This window comes from Pristiophorus japonicus, chromosome 6 (assembly GCF_044704955.1).
Source record: "Pristiophorus japonicus isolate sPriJap1 chromosome 6, sPriJap1.hap1, whole genome shotgun sequence".
Lineage (NCBI taxonomy): Eukaryota > Metazoa > Chordata > Chondrichthyes > Pristiophoridae > Pristiophorus > Pristiophorus japonicus.
In genome coordinates this window covers 155,979,234-156,002,569 of record NC_091982.1, presented here as the reverse complement: position 1 = coordinate 156,002,569, position 23,336 = coordinate 155,979,234, and the positions used below count along the sequence as shown (strand labels likewise).

The 23,336-nt window shown below is 45.5% G+C and overlaps 1 protein-coding gene across 2 annotated transcripts in view; it reads right to left on the bottom strand.

Moving 5' to 3' along the window:
- The window catches only part of ilkap (integrin-linked kinase-associated serine/threonine phosphatase), a 116,575-nt gene that overhangs the window by 66,111 nt on the left and 27,128 nt on the right, over nt 1-23,336 (bottom strand). For both annotated transcript variants that reach the window (XM_070882202.1, XM_070882203.1), the window contains one exon: nt 14,305-14,392. In XM_070882202.1, the coding sequence (XP_070738303.1) occupies nt 14,305-14,392 (88 nt within the window). The remainder of the gene's footprint in view (nt 1-14,304; nt 14,393-23,336) is intronic.

Below are 23,336 nucleotides of genomic sequence, written 5' to 3'. Positions count from 1 at the left end.
AAGAGGGTTGGGGCGATGACACAGCCCTGTTTGACCCTGGTCCGAACGTGGATCGGGTCTGTAATGGATCCACTGGTAAGGATCACAGCCTGCATGTTGTCGTGGAGCAGGCGGAGGATGATGACGAACTTTTGGGAGCATCCGAAATGGAGGAGGACGCTCCATAGGCCCTCGCGGTTGACAGTGTCTATAGGTTCCCTACTACTGATGTTAGACTAACTGGTCTGCAGTTCCCTGTTTTCTCTCTCTGTCCTTTTTTAAATAGTGGGGTGACATTTGCCACCCTCCAATCTGCAGGAACTATTCTATATTCTATAGAATTTTGGAAGATGACAACCAATGCATCTACTATTTCCATGGCGACCTCTTTTAGTACTCTGGGATGCAGATCATCAAGCCCTGGGGATTTATCGGCCTTCAGTGCCATTAGTTTCTCCAGCACTATTTTCTTACGAATAATAATTTCCTTTAATTCCTCTTGATCACTACACCTTTGGTTCCCTAGCATTTCTGGGACGTTATTTGTGTCCTCTTCTGTGAAGACAGAACCGAAGTATTTATTTAATTGTTCTGCCATTTCCTTGTTCCCCATTATAAATTCTCCCATTGCTGACTGTAAAGGACCTACATTTGTCTTCACTAATCTTTTTCTTTTTACGTACTTGTAGAAACTTTTGCAGTCAGTTTTTATGCTCCTTGCAAGTTTACTCTCATACTCTATTTTTCCCCTCTTAATCAATCTCTTGGTCCTTTTTTGCTGAATTCTAAACTGCTCCCAATCCTCAGGCTAGCTACTTTTCCTGGCAACTTTGTATGGCTACTCTTTGGATCTAATAATATCCTTAATTTCTTTTGTTAGCCATGGTTGGGCCACTATTCATTTTGTGTTTTTACGCCAGAAAGGAATGTATAATTGTTGCAATTCATGCATTTGTTCTTTAAATGTTAGCTATTGCCTATCCACCGTCATGCCTTTTAATGAATCTTCCCAATCTATCATAGCCAATTCATTCCTCATACCTTCGAAGTTTCCTTTGTTTAGATTTCGGACCCCAGTTTCGGATTGGATTATTTCACTTTCCATTTTAATAAAGAATTCAATCATGTTACAGTCACTCTTCCCTAAAGGACAACAAGACTGTTAATTTGCCCTTTTTCATTGCACAATATCCAATCTAGGATAGCCTGTTCCCTAGTACACTCAACATACTGGTCTAAAAATCTATCTCGTACACACTCCAGGAATTCATCTGCCACAATATTATTACTAATTTGGTTTGACCAGTCTATATGTAGATTAAAGTCACCTACGATTACTGTAGTATCCTTGTTACATGCATCTCTAATTTCCTGTTTGATGACGTCCCCTACATTACCACTACTGTTTGGAGGCTTATAGACAAATCCCACCAATGTTTTCTTGGTGCTCCTTAGTTCCACCCAGACTGATTTTACATCTTGATATATCTGAGCCAATATCCTTTCTCACTATTGCTCTGATTTCATCCTTTACTAACACCGCCACACCCTTTTCCTTTTTGCCAGTTCTTCCTAAATATCGAATATCCTTGGATATTCAGTTCCCAACCCTGGTCACCCTGCAACCATGTCTTAATTAGTAATTGCAACTATATCGTATCCATTTACATCTATTTGCGCTGTTAATTAGTCGACCTTATTATGGATGCTTCGTGCATTCAGATACAATGCTTTTAGATTTGTATTTTTAAAATTATTAGACATCTTAACACTATTTTGTACTATAGCCCGATGTGTCTTATCGCTATATTTTCTTACCTGGACCCTATTTGTTAGTGCACCCTTTTGTTTGTATGCTCTGCCCCTTCCTGACATTATCTGGTTATCTTTATCACAATCACTTTCCTATATTGCTTCCTTTTCTTTTTTCTTTAGTATTCTAGATTTCTCTCCACTGGGACCCTCATCCCCAGCCGCCCCCCCCACCCCCCCAACCCTCACCTTATTTAGTTTAAAGTCCTGTCTATCTCCTTCATTATTCAATTCGCTAGAACTCTGATCCCAGCATATTTCAGGTGTAGTCTTTCTCTTTCCAGAGTATTAGTGCCAGTTCCCCACGAATTGAAACCCACTTCTCCCACACCAACCACTGAGCCACGCATTCATCTCCCTGATTCTATTGACCCTACGCCAATTTGCTCGTGGCTCTAGTAATAATGCAGAGATTATAACCTTCGTGGTCCTGCTTTTCAATTTAGTCCCTAGCCGTTCAAACTCTCTCAGCAGAACCTTTTTCTTAGTCCTACCTATGTCATTGGTACTTCCGTATACCACGGCAACAGGATCCTCCCCCTCCCACTCCAAGTTCTTCTCCAGCCCGGAGGAGATGTCCTTTACCCTGGCACGGGTAGGCAACACAGCCTTCGGGACCCACACTCGCGGCTACAGAGAACCCTATCTATCCCCCTAACTATGCTGTCCCCTACTACAACCACCTTTCTCTTTACTTCCCCCACGTGAATGGCTTTCTGCACAATGGTGCCTTGGTCAGTCTGTTCGTCCACCCCGCAGTCTGCACACTTGTTCTCAAGGGTTGCAAGAACCTCAAATCTATTGGACAAGTGCAGGGACTGGGGCTCCTGCGATACTACCTCCTGGATCCCCGTACCTGCCTCACTCGAAGTCACACCCTCCTGTCCCTGACCACGATTCAATTGTAAAGTATTTAATCTAGAGGGTGTGGCTGCCTCCTGGAGCAAAAGGTCCAGGTAACTTTCTCCCTCCCTGATGTCTCGCAATGTCTGCAGCTCAGACTCCAGCTCCTCAACCCAGAGCCGAAGCTCGTCGAGCCACAGACACTTACCGCAGATGTAGTCGCCCTGGACCAAAACGCCCAGAAGCTCCCACATATTGCAGCAGCAACACATCTCCTGTTTTCCCATTATTTTATTTAATTAATTAGTTTAGTGTTAATCAAAGTATTGACCCTATATAGTTTATTCAATTAGTTTAATAAAGGTTAGTTTTTAAAATTTATATATTATATTAATTCAAAGAAAAACTTAGCCCACAATCACCACCAATTACTTAGCCGCTTTACCTGTGATGTCACACTGCAGAGTTCTCCCCACCCAGAGCCATGAGATCTCCTGGGAGAGGCAAAAAAACAGATAAAAACCCAGACCAATTGGGGAAAAAAATCTGGGAAAATTCCTCTCCGACCCAACCAGGCGATCGAAACTAGTCCAGGAGATCACACTGGCCGCAATAGATTCCTAGAAGTTGCAGGTCTGCTGCGAGTTTTATCCCCAACTCTTGGGCCTTGGTCTGCTCCCGCTCAGGTACGCCATCACTCTGCGGGAAAAGTTAGGAAAAACGAGGCAAAGCACCACCTCGTTTTCCTTACTTCACCGAACTCTCCCACTTACCAAACTCTCCGGTTTCCCACTCTGAGCTGCTGCACCACACACTGACACTGTACATCACAATGACCCATGTACATCACCCAGAGACTGTACACACACTGACTCACGTACATTACACAGACTATAAACATAGAAACATAGAAAATAGGTGCAGGAGTAGGCCATTCGGCCATTCGAGCCTGCACCACCATTCAATAAGATCATGGCTGATCATTCACCTCAGTACCCCTTTCCTGCTTTCTCTCCATACCTCTTGATCCCATTAGCCGCAAGGGCCTTATCTAACTCCCCCTTGAATATCATATTGACCCGTGTACATCACAACCCGAGACTGTACAAACACTGACCCATGTACATCACAGAGACTGTACACACATTGACCCGTGTACATTACACTGACCAGTGTACATCACACTGACCAGTGTACATCACACCCCTCCACACTGTACACAAACTGAGACTGTACACACACTGACCCATGTACATCACTATGAGAATGTGCACACACAGATCCATGTACATCACACTGAAACTGTACACTCACTGGCTCATGTACATCACACATCAAGAATACACACACACACACTGACCCACATACATCACACTGAGACTGTATACACACTGACCCATGTACATAACCGAGACTGTGCACACACTGACTGTACAAACACTGACCCATGTACATGACACTGAAACTGTACACAGGCTGACCCATGTACATCACACTGAGACTGTTGTAATGTCTGTAAGCTTGTAATGTTGTAGCTCCACACTGTGGATGTGGATGTAATGTGTTACTGCAACTAAAAGTGAACAAATGAGTCAGCTGACCAGAAGCTTCCGGAACTTCTGAGATGCTGTCTGTCATTATAGAAAGTGTATGTGCTGTGCTCTATGAATATATCACTACTGTACACACGCCGACCTATGTACACACACTGAGACTGTACACACATTGACTCATGTATATCACACCCCGAGACTATACACACACTGACCCATGTACTTCACACTGAGACTGTACACACACAGACCCATGTACATTACCCCTAGACTGTACACACACGGACCCACGTACATCACACTGAGCCTGGTCACACACTGACCCATGTACATCAAACCCCGAGATTGTGCACACACTGACTTATGTACATCACACCCAGAGACTGTGCACACACTGACCCATGTACATCACCAACATGAGACTGTACACACACAGACCAATGTACATCACACTGAGACTGTACACGCACGGAATCATGGACATAATCCCCAGACTGCACACACAATGGCCCATGTACATCACACTGAGACGATACACACACCGACCCACGTACATAACCCCAAAATTCTGCATACACTGACCCATGTACATCACACTGGGACTGTACACACACTGACCCATGTACATCACAGAGGCTGTACACACACTGACCCATGTACATCACACCCCAAGACTGTGCACACACTGACCCATGTACATCACACACTGAGACTGTACACACACTGACTCATGTTCATCACCCAGAGACTGTACATACACTGACCCATGTACATCACACATGGAGACTGTATGCGCACTGACCCATGTATATCACCCTGACACTGTACACACACTGACCCATGTACATGACCACAAGACTGGACACACACTGACCCATGTACATCACACTGAGACTGTACATCACCCCGACCCATGTACATCATCCCATGATTATACCTACTGCTGCATTTATGTAAGATATTCAAATGAATCATTATGACACCAGTACAAATAAGGAAATGTGAAACACAATGCCTTTGTTACTTAGATAGACCAGCTACATCTAGTTTCACAGTTTAGTAGCAATTAATGATCATTAATATGCAGCATTTTAGATCACCACATCACAAGTCAGACACAAAGGAGCCTTGGTTTCCTTCTCTGCTGGATTGCGATGGGTGCCCGCAGCCGGGCAGCTCATTGTACAAATTCCACGGTTTGTTTTTCCGTGCGGGTGGCTGAGATATTGTGTTCGGTGTTTCAACAGCACAGCCAGGATCGCCACGACAACCATCCCCTCCACTACCGCAGCAACAGGGTGGCGCACAGCATCATCCAATAGGCTTGCTGTTCTTAATTATGAATTTTCCCCAGACAAAATCACTGCAGGAGGGCCCCACCTCATCCACGGGGCCATGATCTTACAGTATGGGACCTCGATCATCATCCTGCTAAGGCAGTGATGAGATCAAATGTCAATATTTCAATAGGATATGAAAGGGATAGTGAGATCATGTCTAGGGGGGGTTGCACCGCTTCAGGCTGGCCACAGGGAAAGGGGCTGACAGACACTGACCTGCACATTTAGTCTTTGTAAACAAATGAGGAAATGGCTTACCAAAACACTTTTTTCTGAAGATGATGGTTATTCAAGACCGACAGAGTCTGTCACGAAATTCAAGCTCAAGGTTCAAACAACAATGAGATTTCAGAGTAAATGCCTAACTGTGGTTTCGCTGCACTCTGGAACCATCCCTTTACCTATTTACTTGGTACACATTTAATAGGAAAGGGCAAAATAATAACTTTTACATTCTTAAACTATACAAACCAATAGGTAATTAACAATGTTCTTTAGTGTCTCTGTGGTCGATGACACGGCAAACTGTCCTTCACTTACTACCCAAGGTTCAAATACACTTCCTGCTGATGGAATGACAGCCCCCTCTTTCTCTCTGTCCGTTGTGAGGCTCCTAAAGTGATATGAATTTTGTATTGTCTTAATCTTGGAGTGAATCAGCATGAGCTCACATACAAAACCTCCACAATTTAGCACAAGCAGTTCAATCTGACTCCAAGAGGCCGTAAAGATGCAAATGGAACAGGTAGAAATTCATTATCGCCCAGTTTGGGAGCAGTAACATTTGAGAGATGGGAAAATTAGAACCAGGCGCTAAAGTTTTCCCCCTTCTCAAAAAATTCAGTTTAGCGCTTCTGGAAGAAAGTGAAATATTAAATCAAGCGCTCCACTTGCTTCTTGGAGCTAACAGGGCAGACGCCTCAGCAGCTGGGCCATGCAGCACTGCCGTCTACAGACGGCCCTTCCCTCCCTTAACGGGAAGGGCCAACGCTGCAGGCTCAGCAATGAAAAGAGGACCTGCATGAACCACTCAGGGAGCAGGGATGCCACGCGATCAGCCCAGCACTCAAGCAGCAAGGACCCCGCGAAGAAAACGGAGCAGCACCGAGGTAAGTTTCTTTTTTACTTACCTCGGCTACCTCGCCTTTAACTATGGCCCCGGTAGCGGCCGGCCGCCCGATCCACGCTTCCTGCAGCTGTCGATGTTTTTGCCCAGCGCTGCTGCATGGGGTGAAACTCAATTTGGGGGGGGCGGGGCGCTAATGGGGGGAGGTGCGCTATGATTATGTCACGATCTTGGCCCGCAGGGGATCGGGGCACAAAGCCTTAGCGCCGCCGCTAAACTCCCGCCCAATATGGCAGGAGTCGTTGCCATCACCGTGCCCGGTAACACATTTGCGCCGCGTTAGCACGCCCCCCGCGAGGCGGCAAAGCATTGAATTTCATCCCACATATACTACAGGGGCAGTCTCCACCTCAGGCAATGAGAGAAATCATTAAAGTCGAATACAGAAAGCTTTATTCTGCTTGTTTTGAGAGTTCTGGTGGAACAGTGTAGAAGGAGATGGGTTCTCTTGTGACAGTTCCATGATCTATACTGCCAATGCCCCCAGTAAACGAGGCTCCCTGGTGAGAGCTCAGTGCTGAGGAATTATTCCTTGTATCTAACCCATACTGCACCTACCCTGGGAGTGTTTGATGGGACAGTGTAGAGGGAGCTTTACTCTGTATCTAACCCGTGCTGTACCTGCCCTGGGAGTGTTAGATGGGACAGTGTAGAGGGAGCTTTACTCTGTATCTAACTCATGCTATACCTGCCCTGGGAGTGTTAGATGGGACAGTGTAGAGGGAGCTTTACTCTGTATCTGACCCGTGCTGTACCTGCCCTGGGAGTGATTGATGGGTCAGTGTAGAGGGAGCTTTACTCCATTGAAACCCTGTTCTACAGGTCGTATTTGAAGCTACAAGCTGGTAGCTTATGTCCCCAGAGCCCGGCACCTCTGGATTGGATATTAGGCGACTTCAAAGTTGCAGATTTCATTAAAGTCAGTGGAGTTGCTCCGGGACACAGAGCCCTCTCCCGTCAGTGACATCACTGGAGCAGTATGGAGATGCCACATGGGGAGTCTCTGTCTGATAAGAAGTTCGCTTCAACATCACTGAATATTTTCACATGACAATTTATTCCAAAAATGGTGGAACACATTGAACTATGCTGAACTTGCCTTCAATCTGTTTACTAAAGGAGATCAGTGTAAATCTCAACCTGCAGAGCAAAAATTGAGAGAGTGGCTGCAGTATAAAACATGTAAATATAAAATAATATCCAACAGCAATCGAGACACCTAAACAAAGGAGCTGCTGTTATACTGCACGTAGCCACAGATAACAGTTATCAGCATGGGTCAGGCAGGTGTCAATGTATTGAAATTATTCCAGCCAGCTTATCTCAAAGCATTCGTTATCTTCTATCAAGAGCCTTGTTACATGTTGGATAAAAGATAGTGGCAGAAACATTTAACTCTGGATTGAAATCAGAGGTTCAGACAATGCCTAAAACCCCTAAACACTAAAGTTCAAGACCTTTGCAATCCAGAGATTAAAAATATAAATGCTGCTTTTTTTTTTTAAACGCTCTACATTAGGAGGTGAACCTACTTATTTATATCGTGCCAAGGGATGGGGCCTTGCATTCACCCTATGCAAGGGGGATGGCTTCCATTCACGCCCCGCAGGGGGGGGGGGGGCCCTCCACTCCACACCCCGCGGGGCACTCCACGCCACACCCCGCCCCGCGGGGCAGGGAGGTGGTGGAAGAAATGTGCGTACAAGTTAGGGAAATGAATACAAACCATAGAGGATGTCAACTACCCTGATATTAATTGGACAGAAGAGGTAGGCAAAGGGGATAACAGAATGGAGTTCCTACAATGTGTATAGGACTCCATTCTAACCAGATATGTAAAAAGCCCATAAAGTGAGAATTTGCGATTGGATCTAATAATGGGGAATAAATCAGAACAGAAAGTAAAAGTAGGGGAACATCGAGGCAATAGTGACCATAATATACTACACTTTAAGGTGATAATTGAGAAGGACATAAGTATGACGAAAATAAGGGTAACAGGTTGGAGAAAAGCTGATTTTGAGGGGCTGAGAATATAAATTGAAAAAATAAAATGGGCAACAATATTGGCAAACAACAATGTAGAACAGCAATGGGAAACATTTAAAACGGTGATCAACAGAGTGCAGAAACAATATATTCTTCTAAAAGGAAAGATGAAACTAAACCCTAATGAAACTCCATCAATTAATAAAGCCTAAGAGAAGAATTGAGGGTCAGGAAAAATGCATATATTGAGAACATAGACAGCAGGGAAGTGCATGATAAGCGAGAATACAAAGAGATTAGGAGGTCAAAAAACAATTAGGAAGGCAAAGAGGAAATTAAATTATCAAGGAACATAAAACAAAATAGTAAAACATTTTACAGGCACATCAATAAAAAAAGGTTAGGATGGGAATAGGGCCATTAAGGGATAGGAAGGATCATACCACAGATAACGTAGAGAGATGGCCAAAATATTCAATAATTAATTTTCTTTCGGTATTTACCAAGAATAAATAACAGATGGACAGGACATTGGATGATGAGATTAGTAATGAGATAAGTGCATTTAAAATAAACAGAATAGATATCTCAAATAAACTAAACAAACTCAAAGAGGATAAAATCCCAGGTCCAGATCGATTGCATCCGCGCATTTTAAAAGAATCTAGGAGTCAGCAGAGGCATTACCACACATATTTAATAACTCATTAGCAAAAGGTGTAGTACCGAAGGACTGATGGATAGTTAATGTAATAACTATATTTAAGAAGGGGGATAGAACCTGTCCAGGGAATTATAGACCAGTCAGCTTAACATCGGTGGTAGGAAAATTAATGGAATCCCTACTAAAGGAGAAAATAGAAGAACATTTAGAAACCAGAAATATAATAATGAAATAGTCAGCATGAATTTCAAAAGGGAAAGTCTTGCTTGACCAATATTATTGAATTTTTTGAAGTAGTAAGAGAGAGAATAGATAATGGCAATGCAGTCGATGTAATTTATCTCGATTTTCAAAGGGCCTTTGATAAGGTACCCCATGATAGACTGATGAACAAGGTCAGAGAATGCGGAGTCAGCGGGCAAGTAGCAGAATGGGTAGCTAGCTGGCTTCAAGACTGAAAGCAGAGAGTAGGGGTAATGGGTAGCTATTCACAGTGGCAGAAGGTGGGTATGGTGTTCCACAAAGATCAGTGCTGGGACCACTGTTGTTCACAATTTAAATTAATGATTTAGACTTTGGAATCAAAAACACAATTTCTAAATTTGCGTACGACTCCAAATTTGGGGGGGGGGCGGTTATTCAATACTGAGGAGGACTGCAACAAATTACAGGAGGACATTTATAAACTTGCATAATGGGTATATAATCGACAAATGTAGTTCAACACCGATAAATGTGAGGTATAACATTTTGGTAGGAAGAATAGGGGGGTCATTTATTACTTGGAGGGTGCGAGTCTAGGTGGGGTAGCAAAATAAAGGGATCTTGGAGTACAAATATACAAATCACAAAGTTGTGACACAGGTTAGCAAGGTCATGAAAAAAAGCAATCCAAGCACTAGTGTTTATTTCTGGAGGTAGACAATTGAAAAGTACAGAAGTTGTGCTGAACCTGCATCGAGCCTTGGTTAGACCGCACCCAGAGTACTGCATACAGTTCTGGTCGCCATATTATAAAAAGAATATAGAGGCACTCAGGAGGGTGCGGAGAAGATGAACAGGCTGGGTCTCTTTCCTCCTGAACAAAGGAGGCTGAGGAGTGACCTAACAGAGGTCTTTAAAATTCAGAAAGGTTTTAATAGAGTGGATACAGAGAGAATGTTTCCACTTGTGAGGAAGAGCATAACTAGAGGCCGTCGATATAAATAGTCACCAATAATCCAATAGGGAATTCAAAAGAAACTTCTTTACCCAGAGAATGGTGAGAATGTGGAACTCGTGACCACAGGGAGTGGTTGAAGCGAATAGTATAGATGCATTTAAGGGGAGGCTAGACAATCATATGAGGGAGAAGGGAATAGGAGGTTACGCTGCTAGATTTAGATGACGAAAGACGGGAGGAGGCTCGAGTGGAACATAAACACTGGCATGGACTGGTTGGGGCGAATGGCCTGTTTCTATGCATATATCCTATGTAATCCTATGAAAGGAAGACCCCTGTACACAGTGAATTAGTAAGGTAGAGCTTTCCTCGTACATGCTGCACTGATGAAAGGCAGCCTGCCAATATAAGCTCTCTCTTCCCTTCCTTCCCCCCTCTCCTAATGTTACCAAATCCAACTCAATACGTTTTGGACTGTTTGCCTATCACATCATGTGAGGAATCCCAATTATAAAAGAGGGAACAGTATGTCCCAGACGTTAACTGGCAGCACATTCTGTAAAGCTCACTGCCACACGACTCCCTGCTAAGTTTCAAGTTCCAGTGTCCATCTTAAACTCTCTGACGCCCACCCTGAAGTCAGTACCAGACTCTGGAATTGTTGAATTTAACACTCAGAACACACAAGATTGTAGTCGTCTCTCTGTAACTGATAATCAGAGCCTGTAAGCATTGAGCTGAGACAAGGAATCCACGGTCTTATATAGCCATCACTTGCTAGGTATAATGGAACATTCAGTTCTCATCGTGTGTTTTTAACAACCTGGGGAAGAATTCTCTCTCCCTGTTCCACTACTGTGAACAGTCGCTGGAACCAGGTAAGGGTGCCCCCATTGAGAACTCTGACAAATGGTTACAAACGACAGGTTAAAAGGAGAGGCAGATAGATAGAGTGGAACAAGGGGGAAAAAAGAGAAATGAAAGTAGAGAAAAGGAATGTTAGAATGAAAGGGGGAAATGACAGAATGTGAAGGGGTGAAAAAAAAGTCAAGCTGACTTGTACTAAATACAAGGGAAAGGGAGAGAAATCAGAGGGAGATTTAGGAAGAGAGAGATACAAGAAGGGGAAGTGGGGAAGGGAGAGAGAGAGAGAGAGAAGAGAAGAAAAAAGAGAAGAGAAAAGAGAAGAGAGATCTTGCCTATCTCCTCTCCCTGTCCAACTCACCCCTCCTAGCGCTGAACCTGTGGACCCTGGCAGTGGGTCAGCCATCACTGACCTTCACTGCATCTCCCTCCAGAATGTCTGTTCACTTGCGAACAAGGCCCTTGTGGATGATTGCTTCGACATTATGGCCCTGACGGAAACTTGGTTGAGGGGTGATGACACTTTAAATGAAGCCTCCCCGCCCGACTATACCTTCCATCACTTGCCCCACTCAGAAGCCAGTGATGGCTGTGTGGCTTTCATCCCTAAATCATACCTTGGTCTGTCCCCCTACTTCTCCTGCGCTTTCTCCTCCTTTGAGCATCTCGCCTTATTCCACCCCTCTCATTTAAAATTCTAGTTCTCTACCGCCCACTCAAGTACCACAAACATATTATCGAGATATCTTCACTGCTTTTCTCCCTCAGCTTCTGCACCGAGTGACTTCTCATCCTCAGTGATTTCAACCCCCATCTCAATTCATCATGTTCTCTCTCCTCGGAGTTCACTAACATCCTATCATCCCTTAATGTCTTCCTCCATGTAAACTCCCCAACCCATATTCACGGCCACCCTCTCGACCTTGCCATCTCTCGTGGTCTTGCTACTCCCATCATGTGAATTCAGAAAAGGCCTCTCAGACCACTTAAGAACATAAGAACACAAGAAATAGGAACTGGAATAGGTCATTTGGCCCTTCGAGCCTGCTGCGCCATTCATCAAGATCATGGCTGATCTTCTACCTCAACTCTACCTTTCTACCCTATCCTCACCCTTAATTCCCTTTGTTCCCAAAATGTTATCGACCTCTGTCTTGAATATACTCAACGACTGAACATCCACAGCTCTCGGGTAGAGAATTCCAAAGATTCACTACCCTCTGAGTGAAGAAATTTCTCCTCATCAGTCCTAAATGACCTACCATTATTCTGTGACTGTGACCTCATGATCGAGATTCTACAACCAGGCGAAACATTTTCCCAGCATTAACCCTGCCAAGCCCCTTAAGAATTTTATACATTTCAATTAGATCACATCTCATTCTTCTAAAGCCGCCACGGCTTCTTTGGCAGCACCTCCCAAACCCGCGACCTCCACCACCTAGGACAAGGGCAGCAGGCGCATGGGAACACCATCACCTCAAAGTTTTCCTCCAAGTCATACACCATCCTGACTTGGAATTATATATCGTCATTCCTTCATCGTTGCTGAGTCAAAATCCTTGAACTCCCTCCCGAACAGCACTGTGGGAGAACCTTTACCACACGGACTGCAGCGGTTAAAGGCGGCGGCTCAGCTCCACCTTCTCAAGGGCAATTAGAGATGGGCAATAAATGCTGGCTTTGCCAGCGACGCTCACATCCAGGAATGAATTTTTAAAAACTTGTTAAGGAATATAGGCCTAGTCTACTCAATCTCTCTTCATAGGGCAATCCCCTCATTTCAGGAACCAGTCTAGTGAACCTTCACTGCACTCCCTCTATGGCAAGTATGTATTTCCTTAGGTAGGGAGACCAGAACTGAACACAGTACTCCAGGTGTGATCTCACCAATGCCCTGTATAATTGTAGCAAGACTTCTTTACTCTTATACTCTAATCGCTTTGTAACAAAAGCTAACATACCATTTGCTTGCCTAATTGCTTGCTGTACCTGCCTGTTAACTTTCTGTGCTTCATGTACAAGGACACCCGGTGCAAATATTTCCCAGTCTCTCATCATCCCAGACATATTCTGCTTTTTTGTTTCTCCTACCAAAGCGGATAACTTCAGAGTTCCCCACATTGTATTCCATTCGCCATGTTCTTGCCCAGTCAACCTGTCTATATCCCTCTGCAGCTTTTTTACTTCCTCCTCTTTGGGGAAAGTAAGGGAGAGTGAGGGGGAAAGTAAGGGAGAGAGAGAGGGAGAGAAAGAGAGAGAGAGGGAGAGGGAGAGAGAAAGAGAAAGTAAGTGACAGAGAGACAAAGAGGAAGTAGGGGGGAAAGAGAGAGAAAGTAAGGGAGGGAGAGAGAGATGAAGTGAGCGAGAGAGAAAGTAAAAGGAAAGTGAGTGAGAGAGAAAGTAAGGGAGAGAGAGAGAAAGACAGGGGAAGTAAGCGAGAGAAAGTAAGGGAGAGAGAAAAAGAGAGAGGAAGTAAGGGAGAGAGACAGGAAGAGGAAATAAGGGAGAAGGATAGGGGAGGGGGGGGGGAGCGAGAGAAAGTAAGGGAGGGAGAGGAGGAAGAGAGCATGAGATAGAGAGAAATGGAAAGAGATGGGAGAGGGAAAAAGCAGAGATAGGTTCAGGAAATAACGAGTGAGCACAAGAACAGAGATAACAAGAGGGAGAAAACAGAGATTGAGGTAGGGAGAGTGAACAGAAAGTGGAGTAGGAGAACAAACAGACATAAAGGGAGCACATTTGTGAAAGTGCACTTCCCCAGCCTGTGATTTTCCATCAAAGGAGGCAAAGCGAATAGCCATAGAACTGGAAAGGGGGTGGAAGAAAGAGAGAGCAAGAGAGCGAAGAGAAAACAAGAAAGGCCGAGGAGAAGGTGAGAGAGCTGAAGGGCCATTGTGTATGGATTATTATGCATCAAGAGATCAGGATCCCCCCAGCACAGATCACTGTTATTGGTGAGAGTTTCATACCCTGCTGTCACCGAGGTTTGCAACGTATAAATCCTTGTCCACCAGCAGAACACATGTGGCAGTGGTTCCATCTTTCCAGGTAGGTTTCCTGCAGGAAGAGACATCATAGAAGACCAGTTAGTTCATTGACCAGAGTATATGGAACATTTTATGCAATACTGTGTCAGCATGATTTGGGGCTCTATTTAAAAATACTGATCTGCCAAACTAAGACCAGCACATCACACAGCAAGGCGTCAAAGGTCTTGGGACGGTGCCAGGAGGATTCAGGGATAATCCAAATAAAGCCAAAGCACTTTCCTACCTGCACGTTGTGGCTGAGGAGGGAAGTGAGGTTCTCAGGATAAGTAGCCCAGAGGCTCCGCCACACGCCGTTCAGCAGGCGTCAATGACATCGCAGCTGCCAGCTTCTCATTGGTGGGCTGAGGCATGTGGTTTGGCGATCCGAGAGAGGCAGGGCATAACGAATCTTACCCTGGCAACAGTGGCTGGGCAGACACAGCAGTCCGAGCCACTGTCAAACACACAGAAAACTTCTCACAAACCATCTCAACGTGCACCTTGGGTTCTTTTAATTCATCAGCGGCTCAGTGGATTTCAGCAACACAAACCTACAACTTCTTCCAGCTCCTAGTCCAGCTGACTGGTGACACCATGCCTGATACTTCCACCACAGTGTCCGGATAAAAGAACCCCCAGCAGGTTTTAACTGCTGAATACCAGCGAGAGGTGCAGGTAAAATAGGCAGAAGTTCAAAGCAACCCCTTGAATAAACTGAAGTCATTGCAAACATGGTAAAATGGCCTGTACTACTGCCCCGCTCCGTGCAAGGCGTGTAAGCAAGCACTTTCCCAGTTGTCAGCCCTTCTCTCACACAAAGATTTTGACCCTTGCTGGCTACTGCTGCATGGCTACTCTCTAGAATTTAATTCGATATGCTGTTTACATGATAACCGAGAAAGTTTGGGGGAGCGGGGTATTTTAGCTACTCCTACCTGAAGGAAACTTTGTGGGGGGAGTTAATATGACACTTACCCACACCCTAAGTCAGTGGGGTCCTCTTTAAATATACAGATTGGGCTCCGATGAGCTCATTGGGGCCGGTCTGCCATTTTAATTGAATGCCTGAGCAGGAGAGCAGTGGTGCCCTCCCCACCAGGCAAACTCTGCTGGCAACAGCATCCAGGGCCAGAAAAGGCCCAGGAATGTAATTATTTATTTTTTTAAGTTCTTTAAAAAAAATAGGTTTCCTTGTGGGCCATGAGGAGCACGAGTAATCTTTCAGGCCAGACAGGAAAGCTGGGCGTTTCCTGCCCTGGGCTTCCATCTCCTCCCCAACCGGGATTCCCCTCCCGGAGCACTTTCCTTGTGCTGGGAGCCATTCCCCTGGGTCCCCTGCAACAGCAGTCGCTTCCTGTACTTTTTGGTTGGGATGTCAGCAAGCAGCAGGCTAATGAGGTGCGGCCATTAAAAATCGGCCAAGCCTGCCTGCTGCTGCCCTCGAGCTGGCACTGCCGCACACACTGCTCTCAGACAGGTACTGCCTGTTGCTGCCCTTGGACGGGCACTGCTTGCTGCTGCCCTTGGACAGGCACTGCTGCACACACTGCTCTCAGACAGGTACTGCCTGTTGCTGCCCTTGGACGGGCACTGCTTGCTGCTGCCCTCGGGCGGGCACTGCCGCACACACTGCTCTCAGACAGGTACTGCCTGTTGCTGCCCTTGGACGGGCACTGCTTGCTGCTGCCCTCGGGCGGGCACTGCCGCACACACTGCTCTCAGACAGGTACTGCCTGTTGCTGCCCTTGGACGGGACTGCTTGCTGCTGCCCTCGGGCGGGCACTGCCGCACATACTGCTCTCAGACAGGTACTGCCTGTTGCTGCCCTCGGACGGGCACTGCTTGCTGCTGCCCTCGAGCGGGCACTGCCGCACACACTGCTCTCAGACAGGTACTGCCTGTTGCTGCCCTTGGACGGGCACTGCTTGCTGCTGCCCTCGGGCGGGCACTGCCACACACACTGCTCTCAGACAGGTACAGCCTGTTGCTGCCCTCGGACGGGCACTGCTTGCTGCTGCCCTTGGACAGGCACTGCCGCACACACTGCTGTGTTCTCAGACTACACAGCCAAGGGAGCCTGCCCTTGCCCAAAGTCTAAAAAACATACTTCCCAGTGAGGATCAAGGGATGCCAATCAGGAGTGAGGCACCTTGGCTGAACTTTACTCCTCCCTAAACTAAGTGGCACTGAGTATCAACTGGTGCCCAGCTGAGATGACCTAGTACAGGCAAAGGAATTTAACCGGTGATCTCCCGGTCAGTATAGCTTACACTTGAGCACTAAATTGATAGCAATATTCTTTCAAAATTCCCCAGATTCTAGAACGTCCCAGCAGATTGGAAGTGAGAGAATGTAAAGGAATTGAAAGGAGGGAGAGAGATAAAAGGGAACTACAGGTCACTTAGCCTGACATCAATCATCAGGAAAATGCTGGAATCCATTGTTAAGGTAGTAGTATCAGGGCACTTAGAAATCAAGACATGCTTATGCAGAGTTAACATGTTTTATGCAAGGGAAATCGTGTGACAAATTTATTCGTTTTTTTGAGGATGCAACTAGCAGAGTCGATAAAGTGGATGCAATGCAATTGGATTTCCAAAAGGCATTCGATAAGGCCACATAAAAGATTATTACACAAGATAAGGGCTCATGGGATTGGAGATAATGTATTAGCATGGATAGAGGATTGGTTAACGGACAGAAAACAGAGAGTAATGGTAAATGGGTCTTTTTCAGGTTGGTAGGCTGTAACTGGTGGGGTGCCGCAAGGATCAGTGCTGGGCCTCAGCCATTCACAATCTATATTAATGACCTAGATGAAGAGACTAAATGTAATGTATCTAAGTTTGCTGACGATACAAAGCTAGGTGGGTCAGTAAGAGGAGAATATAAACCGTCTGCAAAGGGATATAGATAGACTGAGTGAATGGGCAGTAAGGTGGCAGATGGAGTATAATGTGGGGAAATGTGAGGTTATTCACTTTGGTAGTAAGAATAGAAAAACAGATTATTTTTTAAATGGTGAGAAACTTTTAAATGTTGGTGTTCAGAGAGATTTGGGTGTCCTCGTACAAGAAACACAGAAAGTTAGCATGCAGGTACAACAAGCTATAAGGAATGCAAATGGCATGTTGTCCTTTATTTCAAGGGGATTGGCGTACAAGAGTAAGGAAGTCTTGCTACAATTGTACAGGGCCTTAGTGAGACCACACCTGGAGTACTGTGCACAGTTTTGGTCTCCTTATCTAAGGAAGAATATACTTGCCTTGGAGGCAGTGCAATGGCGATTTACTAGATTGATTCCTTGGATGCAAGGGCTGTCCTACGATGAGAGATGGTGTAGAATGGGCCTATACTCTGTGGAGTTTAGGTGATCGCATTGAAACATACAAGATTCTGAAGGTAATTGACAGAGTAGATGGCAAGAGATTATTTCCCCTGGTTGGAGAGTCTAGAACTAGGGGATGTGGTCTCAGCATAAGGGGTAGGTCATTTAAGACAGAGATGAGGAGGAATTTCTTCACTCAGAGGATTGAGAATCTTTTGAATTCTCTCCCCCAGAGGGCTGTGGATGCTGAGTCTCTGAATATATTCAAGGCCGAGATAGATAGATTTTTGGATTTTTGGGGCATGAAGGTTTATGGAGATCGGGCGGGAAAGTGGAGTTGAGGCCGATGATCAGCCATGATCTTATTGAATGGCAGAGCAGGCTCGAGGGGCCGTATGGCCTATTTCTGCTCCTTTCTTATGTTCACAGAGGTGACAAGGAGAGCAGGAGTGGCACATGAAATAGCTCATCATCTAACATGCACCAACTTTTCGCAGATTGAGGTTAAAGTATACAGTTGGGACAGTGTAGAGGTAGCTTTACTCAGTATCTACACAAAGGTGTTCATGATCTGGGAGCTCTTGATGGAGTGGTTTAAAGGTAGCTATATCCTGTATGTAACTTGTGTTGTACTTGAGCTGGAAGGGCTTGATGGGACAGTGTAGAGGGAGTTGTACTCTGAATCAAGAACTCATTCTGCACCCTACCCATCAACTGTGGCTGTTCTGAGTGTATGCCACTTTCCTTCTTTTGGATATATCAGATCCTGCAATTGCTGCCCGTTTCCGATCACAGCCACACTTCAGTAGGGCGAGAACAATGGGTTACTTGTATATTGCACCTAAAACTGAAACAACAGCTTACGCAAAGAATCTACAAGTACACAGCCCCCAACATGGCAAAACAACAGCTTATACATATACAACACCCGAGCTCAGCAAAACAGCTTACACATATACAACGCCTAACTCAGGAAAGCAACTCACACATATTGTAGCAGACTGATGAGGACCCGGAGCCCAGAGGAACAATATGGCCCCTTTAAGAACCTCCCCATTAAAGATATCTGCACCTGGAGTGGAAGGTGACTCCCCCAGCCTGCTGAAAATGAGAGGGGAGGTTCAAGGGAAGTAGGCCCTGAAAGAGGCGAGAGTTGAAGAACTGAAAGTCATATGGTGTAGTCTTGCTTTGTGTTATATGCATCAAAAGGTGTTTGGAACTTGGATTGTTCAAGGACGTCTGTTTGTATGGAAAAGGAGGCTCAGACACAGCAGGACCTTGTAACAATATACATAGAAACATAGAAAATAGGTGCAGAAGTAGGCCATTCGGCCCTTCGAGCCTGCACCACCATTCAATAAGATCATGGTTGATCATTCACCTCAGTACCCCTTTCCTGCTTTCTCTCCATACCCCTTGATCCCTTTAGCCATAAGGGCCATATCTAACTCCCGCTTGAATATATCGAACAAACTGGCATCAACAACTCTCTGCCGTAGAGAATTCCACAAGTTAACAACTCTGAGTGAAGAAATTTCTCCTCATCTCGGTCCTAAATGGCTTCCCCCTTATCCTGAGACTGTGACCCCTAGTTCTGGACTTCACCAACATCAGAAACATTCTTCCTGTATCTAACCTGTCCAGTCCCGTAAGAATTTTATCTGTTTCTATGAGATCCCCTCTCATGCTTCTAAACTCCAGTGAATACAGGCCCAGTCGATCCAGTCTCTCCTCATATGTCAGTCCTGCCATCCCAGGAATCAGTCTGGTGAACCTTCACTGCACTCTCTCAATAGCAAGAATGTCCCACCTCAGATTAGGAGACCAAAACTGAACATAATATTCCAGATGAGGCCTCACCAAGGCCCTGTATAACTGCAGTAAGACCTCCCTGCTCCTATACTCAAATCTCCTAGCTATGAAGGCCAACATGCCATTTGCCTTCTTCACCGCCTGCTGTACCTGCATGCCAACTTTCAATGACTGATGTACCATGGCACCCAGGTCTCATTGCACCTCCCCTTTTCCTAATCTGCCGGCATTCAGATAATATTCTGCCTTCATGTTTTTGCCACCAAAGTGGATAACCTCACATTTATCCACATTATACTGCATCTGCCATGCATTTGACCACTCACCAAATCTATCCAAGTCACCCTGCAGCCTCTTAGCATCCTCCTCACAGCTCACACCGCCACTCAGTTTAGTGTCATCTGCAAGCTTGGAGATATTACACAAACCAGCAGGAAGAGCAGTGCAAGAAAGATAGTGCAGGGGTCCCCTGTGGTCATCCCTCTGCAAAACAGATACACTGCTTTGAGTACTGTTGGGGAGGATGACTCATCAGGGGAGGGCAGCAGCAGCCAAGTTCATGGCACCGTAGGTGGCTCTGCTGCAAAGGAGGGCAGGAAAAAGAGTGGGAGCGCGATAGTGATAGGGGATTCGATGGTGAGGGGAATAGATAGGCGTTTCTGCGGACGCAACCGAGACTCCAGGATGGTATGTTGCCTCCCTGGTGCAAGGGTCAAGGATGTCTCGGAGCGGGTGCAGGACATTCTGAAATGGGAGGGAGAACAGCCAGTTGTCGTGGTGCACATTGGTACCAACGACATAGGTAAAAAAAGGGATGAGGTCCTACGAAAAGAATTTAAGGAGCTAGGAGCTAAATTAAAAAGTAGGACCTCAAAAGTAGTAATCTCGGGATTGCTACCAGTGCCACGTGCTAGTCAGAGTAGGAATCGCAGGATAGCGCAGATGAATACATGGCTTGAGCAGTGGTGCAGCAGGGAGGGATTCAAATTCTTGGGGCATTGGAACCGGTTCTGGGGGAGGTGGGACCAGTACAAACCGGACGGTCTGCACCTGGGCAGGTCCGGAACCAATGTCCTAGGGGGAGTGTTTGCTAGTGCTGTTGGGGAGGAGTTAAACTAATATTGCAGGGGGATGGGAACCTATACAGGGAGACAGAGGGAGACAAAAATGAGGCAAAAGCAAAAGACAGAAAGGAGATGAGGAAAAGTGGAGGGCAGAGAAACCCAAGGCAAAGAACAAAAAGGGCCACTGTACAGCAAAATTCTAGAAGGACAAAGGGTGTTAAAAAAGCAAGCCTGAAGGCTTTGTGTCTTAATGCAAGGAGTATCTGCAATAAGGTGGATGAATTAACTGTGCAAATAGATGTTAACAAATATGATGTGATTGGGATTACGGAGACGTGGCTCCAGGATGATCAGGGCTGGGAACTCAACATCCAGGGGTATTCAACATTCAGGAAGGATAGAATAAAAGGAAAAGGAGGTGGGGTAGCATTGCTGGTTAAAGAGGAGATTAATGCAATGGTTAGGAAAGACATTAGCTTGGATGATGTGGAATCTATATGGGTAGAGCTGCAGAACACTAAAGGGCAAAAATCGTTAGTGGGAGTTGTGTACAGACCTCCAAACAGTGGTAGTGATGTTGGGGAGGGCATCAAACAGGAAATTAGGAGTGCATGCAATAAAGGTGCAGCAGTTATAATGGGTGACTTTAATATGCACATAGATTGGGCTAGCCAAACTGGAAGCAATATGGTGGAGGAGGATTTCCTGGAATGCATAAGGGATGGTTTTCTAGACCAATATGTCGAGGAACCAACTAGGGGGGAGGCCATCTTAGACTGGGTGTTGTGTAATGAGAGAGGATTAATTAGCAATCTCATTGTGGGAGGCCCCTTGGGGAAGAGTGACCATAATATGGTGGAATTCTGCATTAGGATGGAGAATGAAACAGTTAATTCAGAGACCATGGTCCAGAACTTAAAGAAGGGTAACTTTGAAGGTATGAGGCATGAATTGGCTAAGATAGATTGGCTAATGATACTTAAGGGGTTGACTGTGGATGGGCAATGGCAGACATTTAAAAATCACATGGATGAACTTCAACAATTGTACATTCCTGTCTGGCGTAAAAATAAAAAAGGGAAGGTGGCTCAACCGTGGCTATCTAGGGAAATCAGGGATAGTATTAAAGCCAAGGAAATGGCATACAAATTGGCCAGAAATAGTAGCGAACCTGGGGACTGGGAGAAATTTAGAACTCAGCAGAGGAGGACAAAGGGTTTGATTAGGGCAGGGAAAATGGAGTACGAGAAGAAGCTTGCAGGGAACATTAAGGCGGATTGCAAAAGTTTCTATAGGTATGTAAAGAGAAAAAGGTTAGTAAAGACAAACGTAAGTCCCCTGCAGTCAGAATCAGGGGAAGTCATAACGGGGAACAAAGAAATGGCAGACCAATTGAACAAGTACTTTGGTTCAGTATTCACTAAGGAGGACACAAACAACCTTCCGGATATAAAAGTGGTCAGAGGGTCTATTAAGGAGGAGGAACTGAGGGAAATCTTTATTAGTCGGGAAATTGTGTTGGGAAATTGATGGGATTGAAGGCCGATAAATCCCCAGGGCCTGATGGACTGCATCCCAGAGTACTTAAGGAGGTGGCCTTGGAAATAGCGGATGCATTGACAGTCATTTTCCAACATTCCATTGACTCTGGATCAGTTCCTATCGAGTGGAGGGTAGCCAATGTAACCCCACTTTTTAAAAAAGGAGGGAGAGAGAAAGCAGGGAATTATAGACCGGTCAGCCTGACCTCAGTAGTGGGTAAAATGATGGAATCAATTATTAAGGACGTCATAGCAGCGCATTTGGAAAATGGTGACATGATAGGTCCAAGTCAGCATGAATTTGTGAAAGGGAGATCATGCTTGACAAATCTTCTGGAATTTTTTGAGGATGTTTCCAATAAAGTGGACAAAGGAGTACCAGTTCATGTGGTATATTTGGACTTTCAGAAGGCTTTCGACAAGGTCCCACACAGGAGATTAATGTGCAAAGTTAAAGCACATGGGATTGGGGGTAGTGTGCTGACGTGGATTGAGAACTGGTTGTCAGACAGGAAGCAAAGAGTAGGAGTAAATGGGTACTTTTCGGAATGGCAGGCAGTGACTAGTGGGGTACCGCAGGGTTCTGTGCTGGGGCCCCAGCTGTTTACATTGTACATTAATGATTTAGACGAGGGGATTAAATGTAGTATCTCCAAATTTGCGGATGACACTAAGTTGGGTGGCAGTGTGAGCTGCGAGGAGGATGCTATGAGGCTACAGAGTGACTTGGATAGGTTAGGTGAGTGGGCAAATGCGTGGCAGATGAAGTATAATGTGGATAAATGTGAGGTTATCCACTTTGGTGGTAAAAACAAAGAGACAGACTATTATCTGAATGGTGACAGATTAGGAAAAGGGAAGGTGCAACGAGACCTGAGTGTCATGGTACATCAGTCATTGAAGGTTGGCATGCAGGTACAGCAGGCGGTTAAGAAAGCAAATGGCATGTTGGCCTTCATAGCGAGGGGATTTGAGTACAGGGGCAGGGAGGTGTTGCTACAGTTGTACAGGGCCTTGGTGAGGCCACACCTGGAGTATTGTGTACAGTTTTGGTCTCCTAACTTGAGGAAGGACATTCTTGCTATTGAGGGAGTGCAGCGAAGATTCACCAGACTGATTCCCGGGATGGTGGGACTGACCTATCAAGAAAGACTGGATCAACTGGGCTTGTATTCACTGGAGTTCAGAAGAGTGAGAGGGGACCTCATAGAAACGTTTAAAATTCTG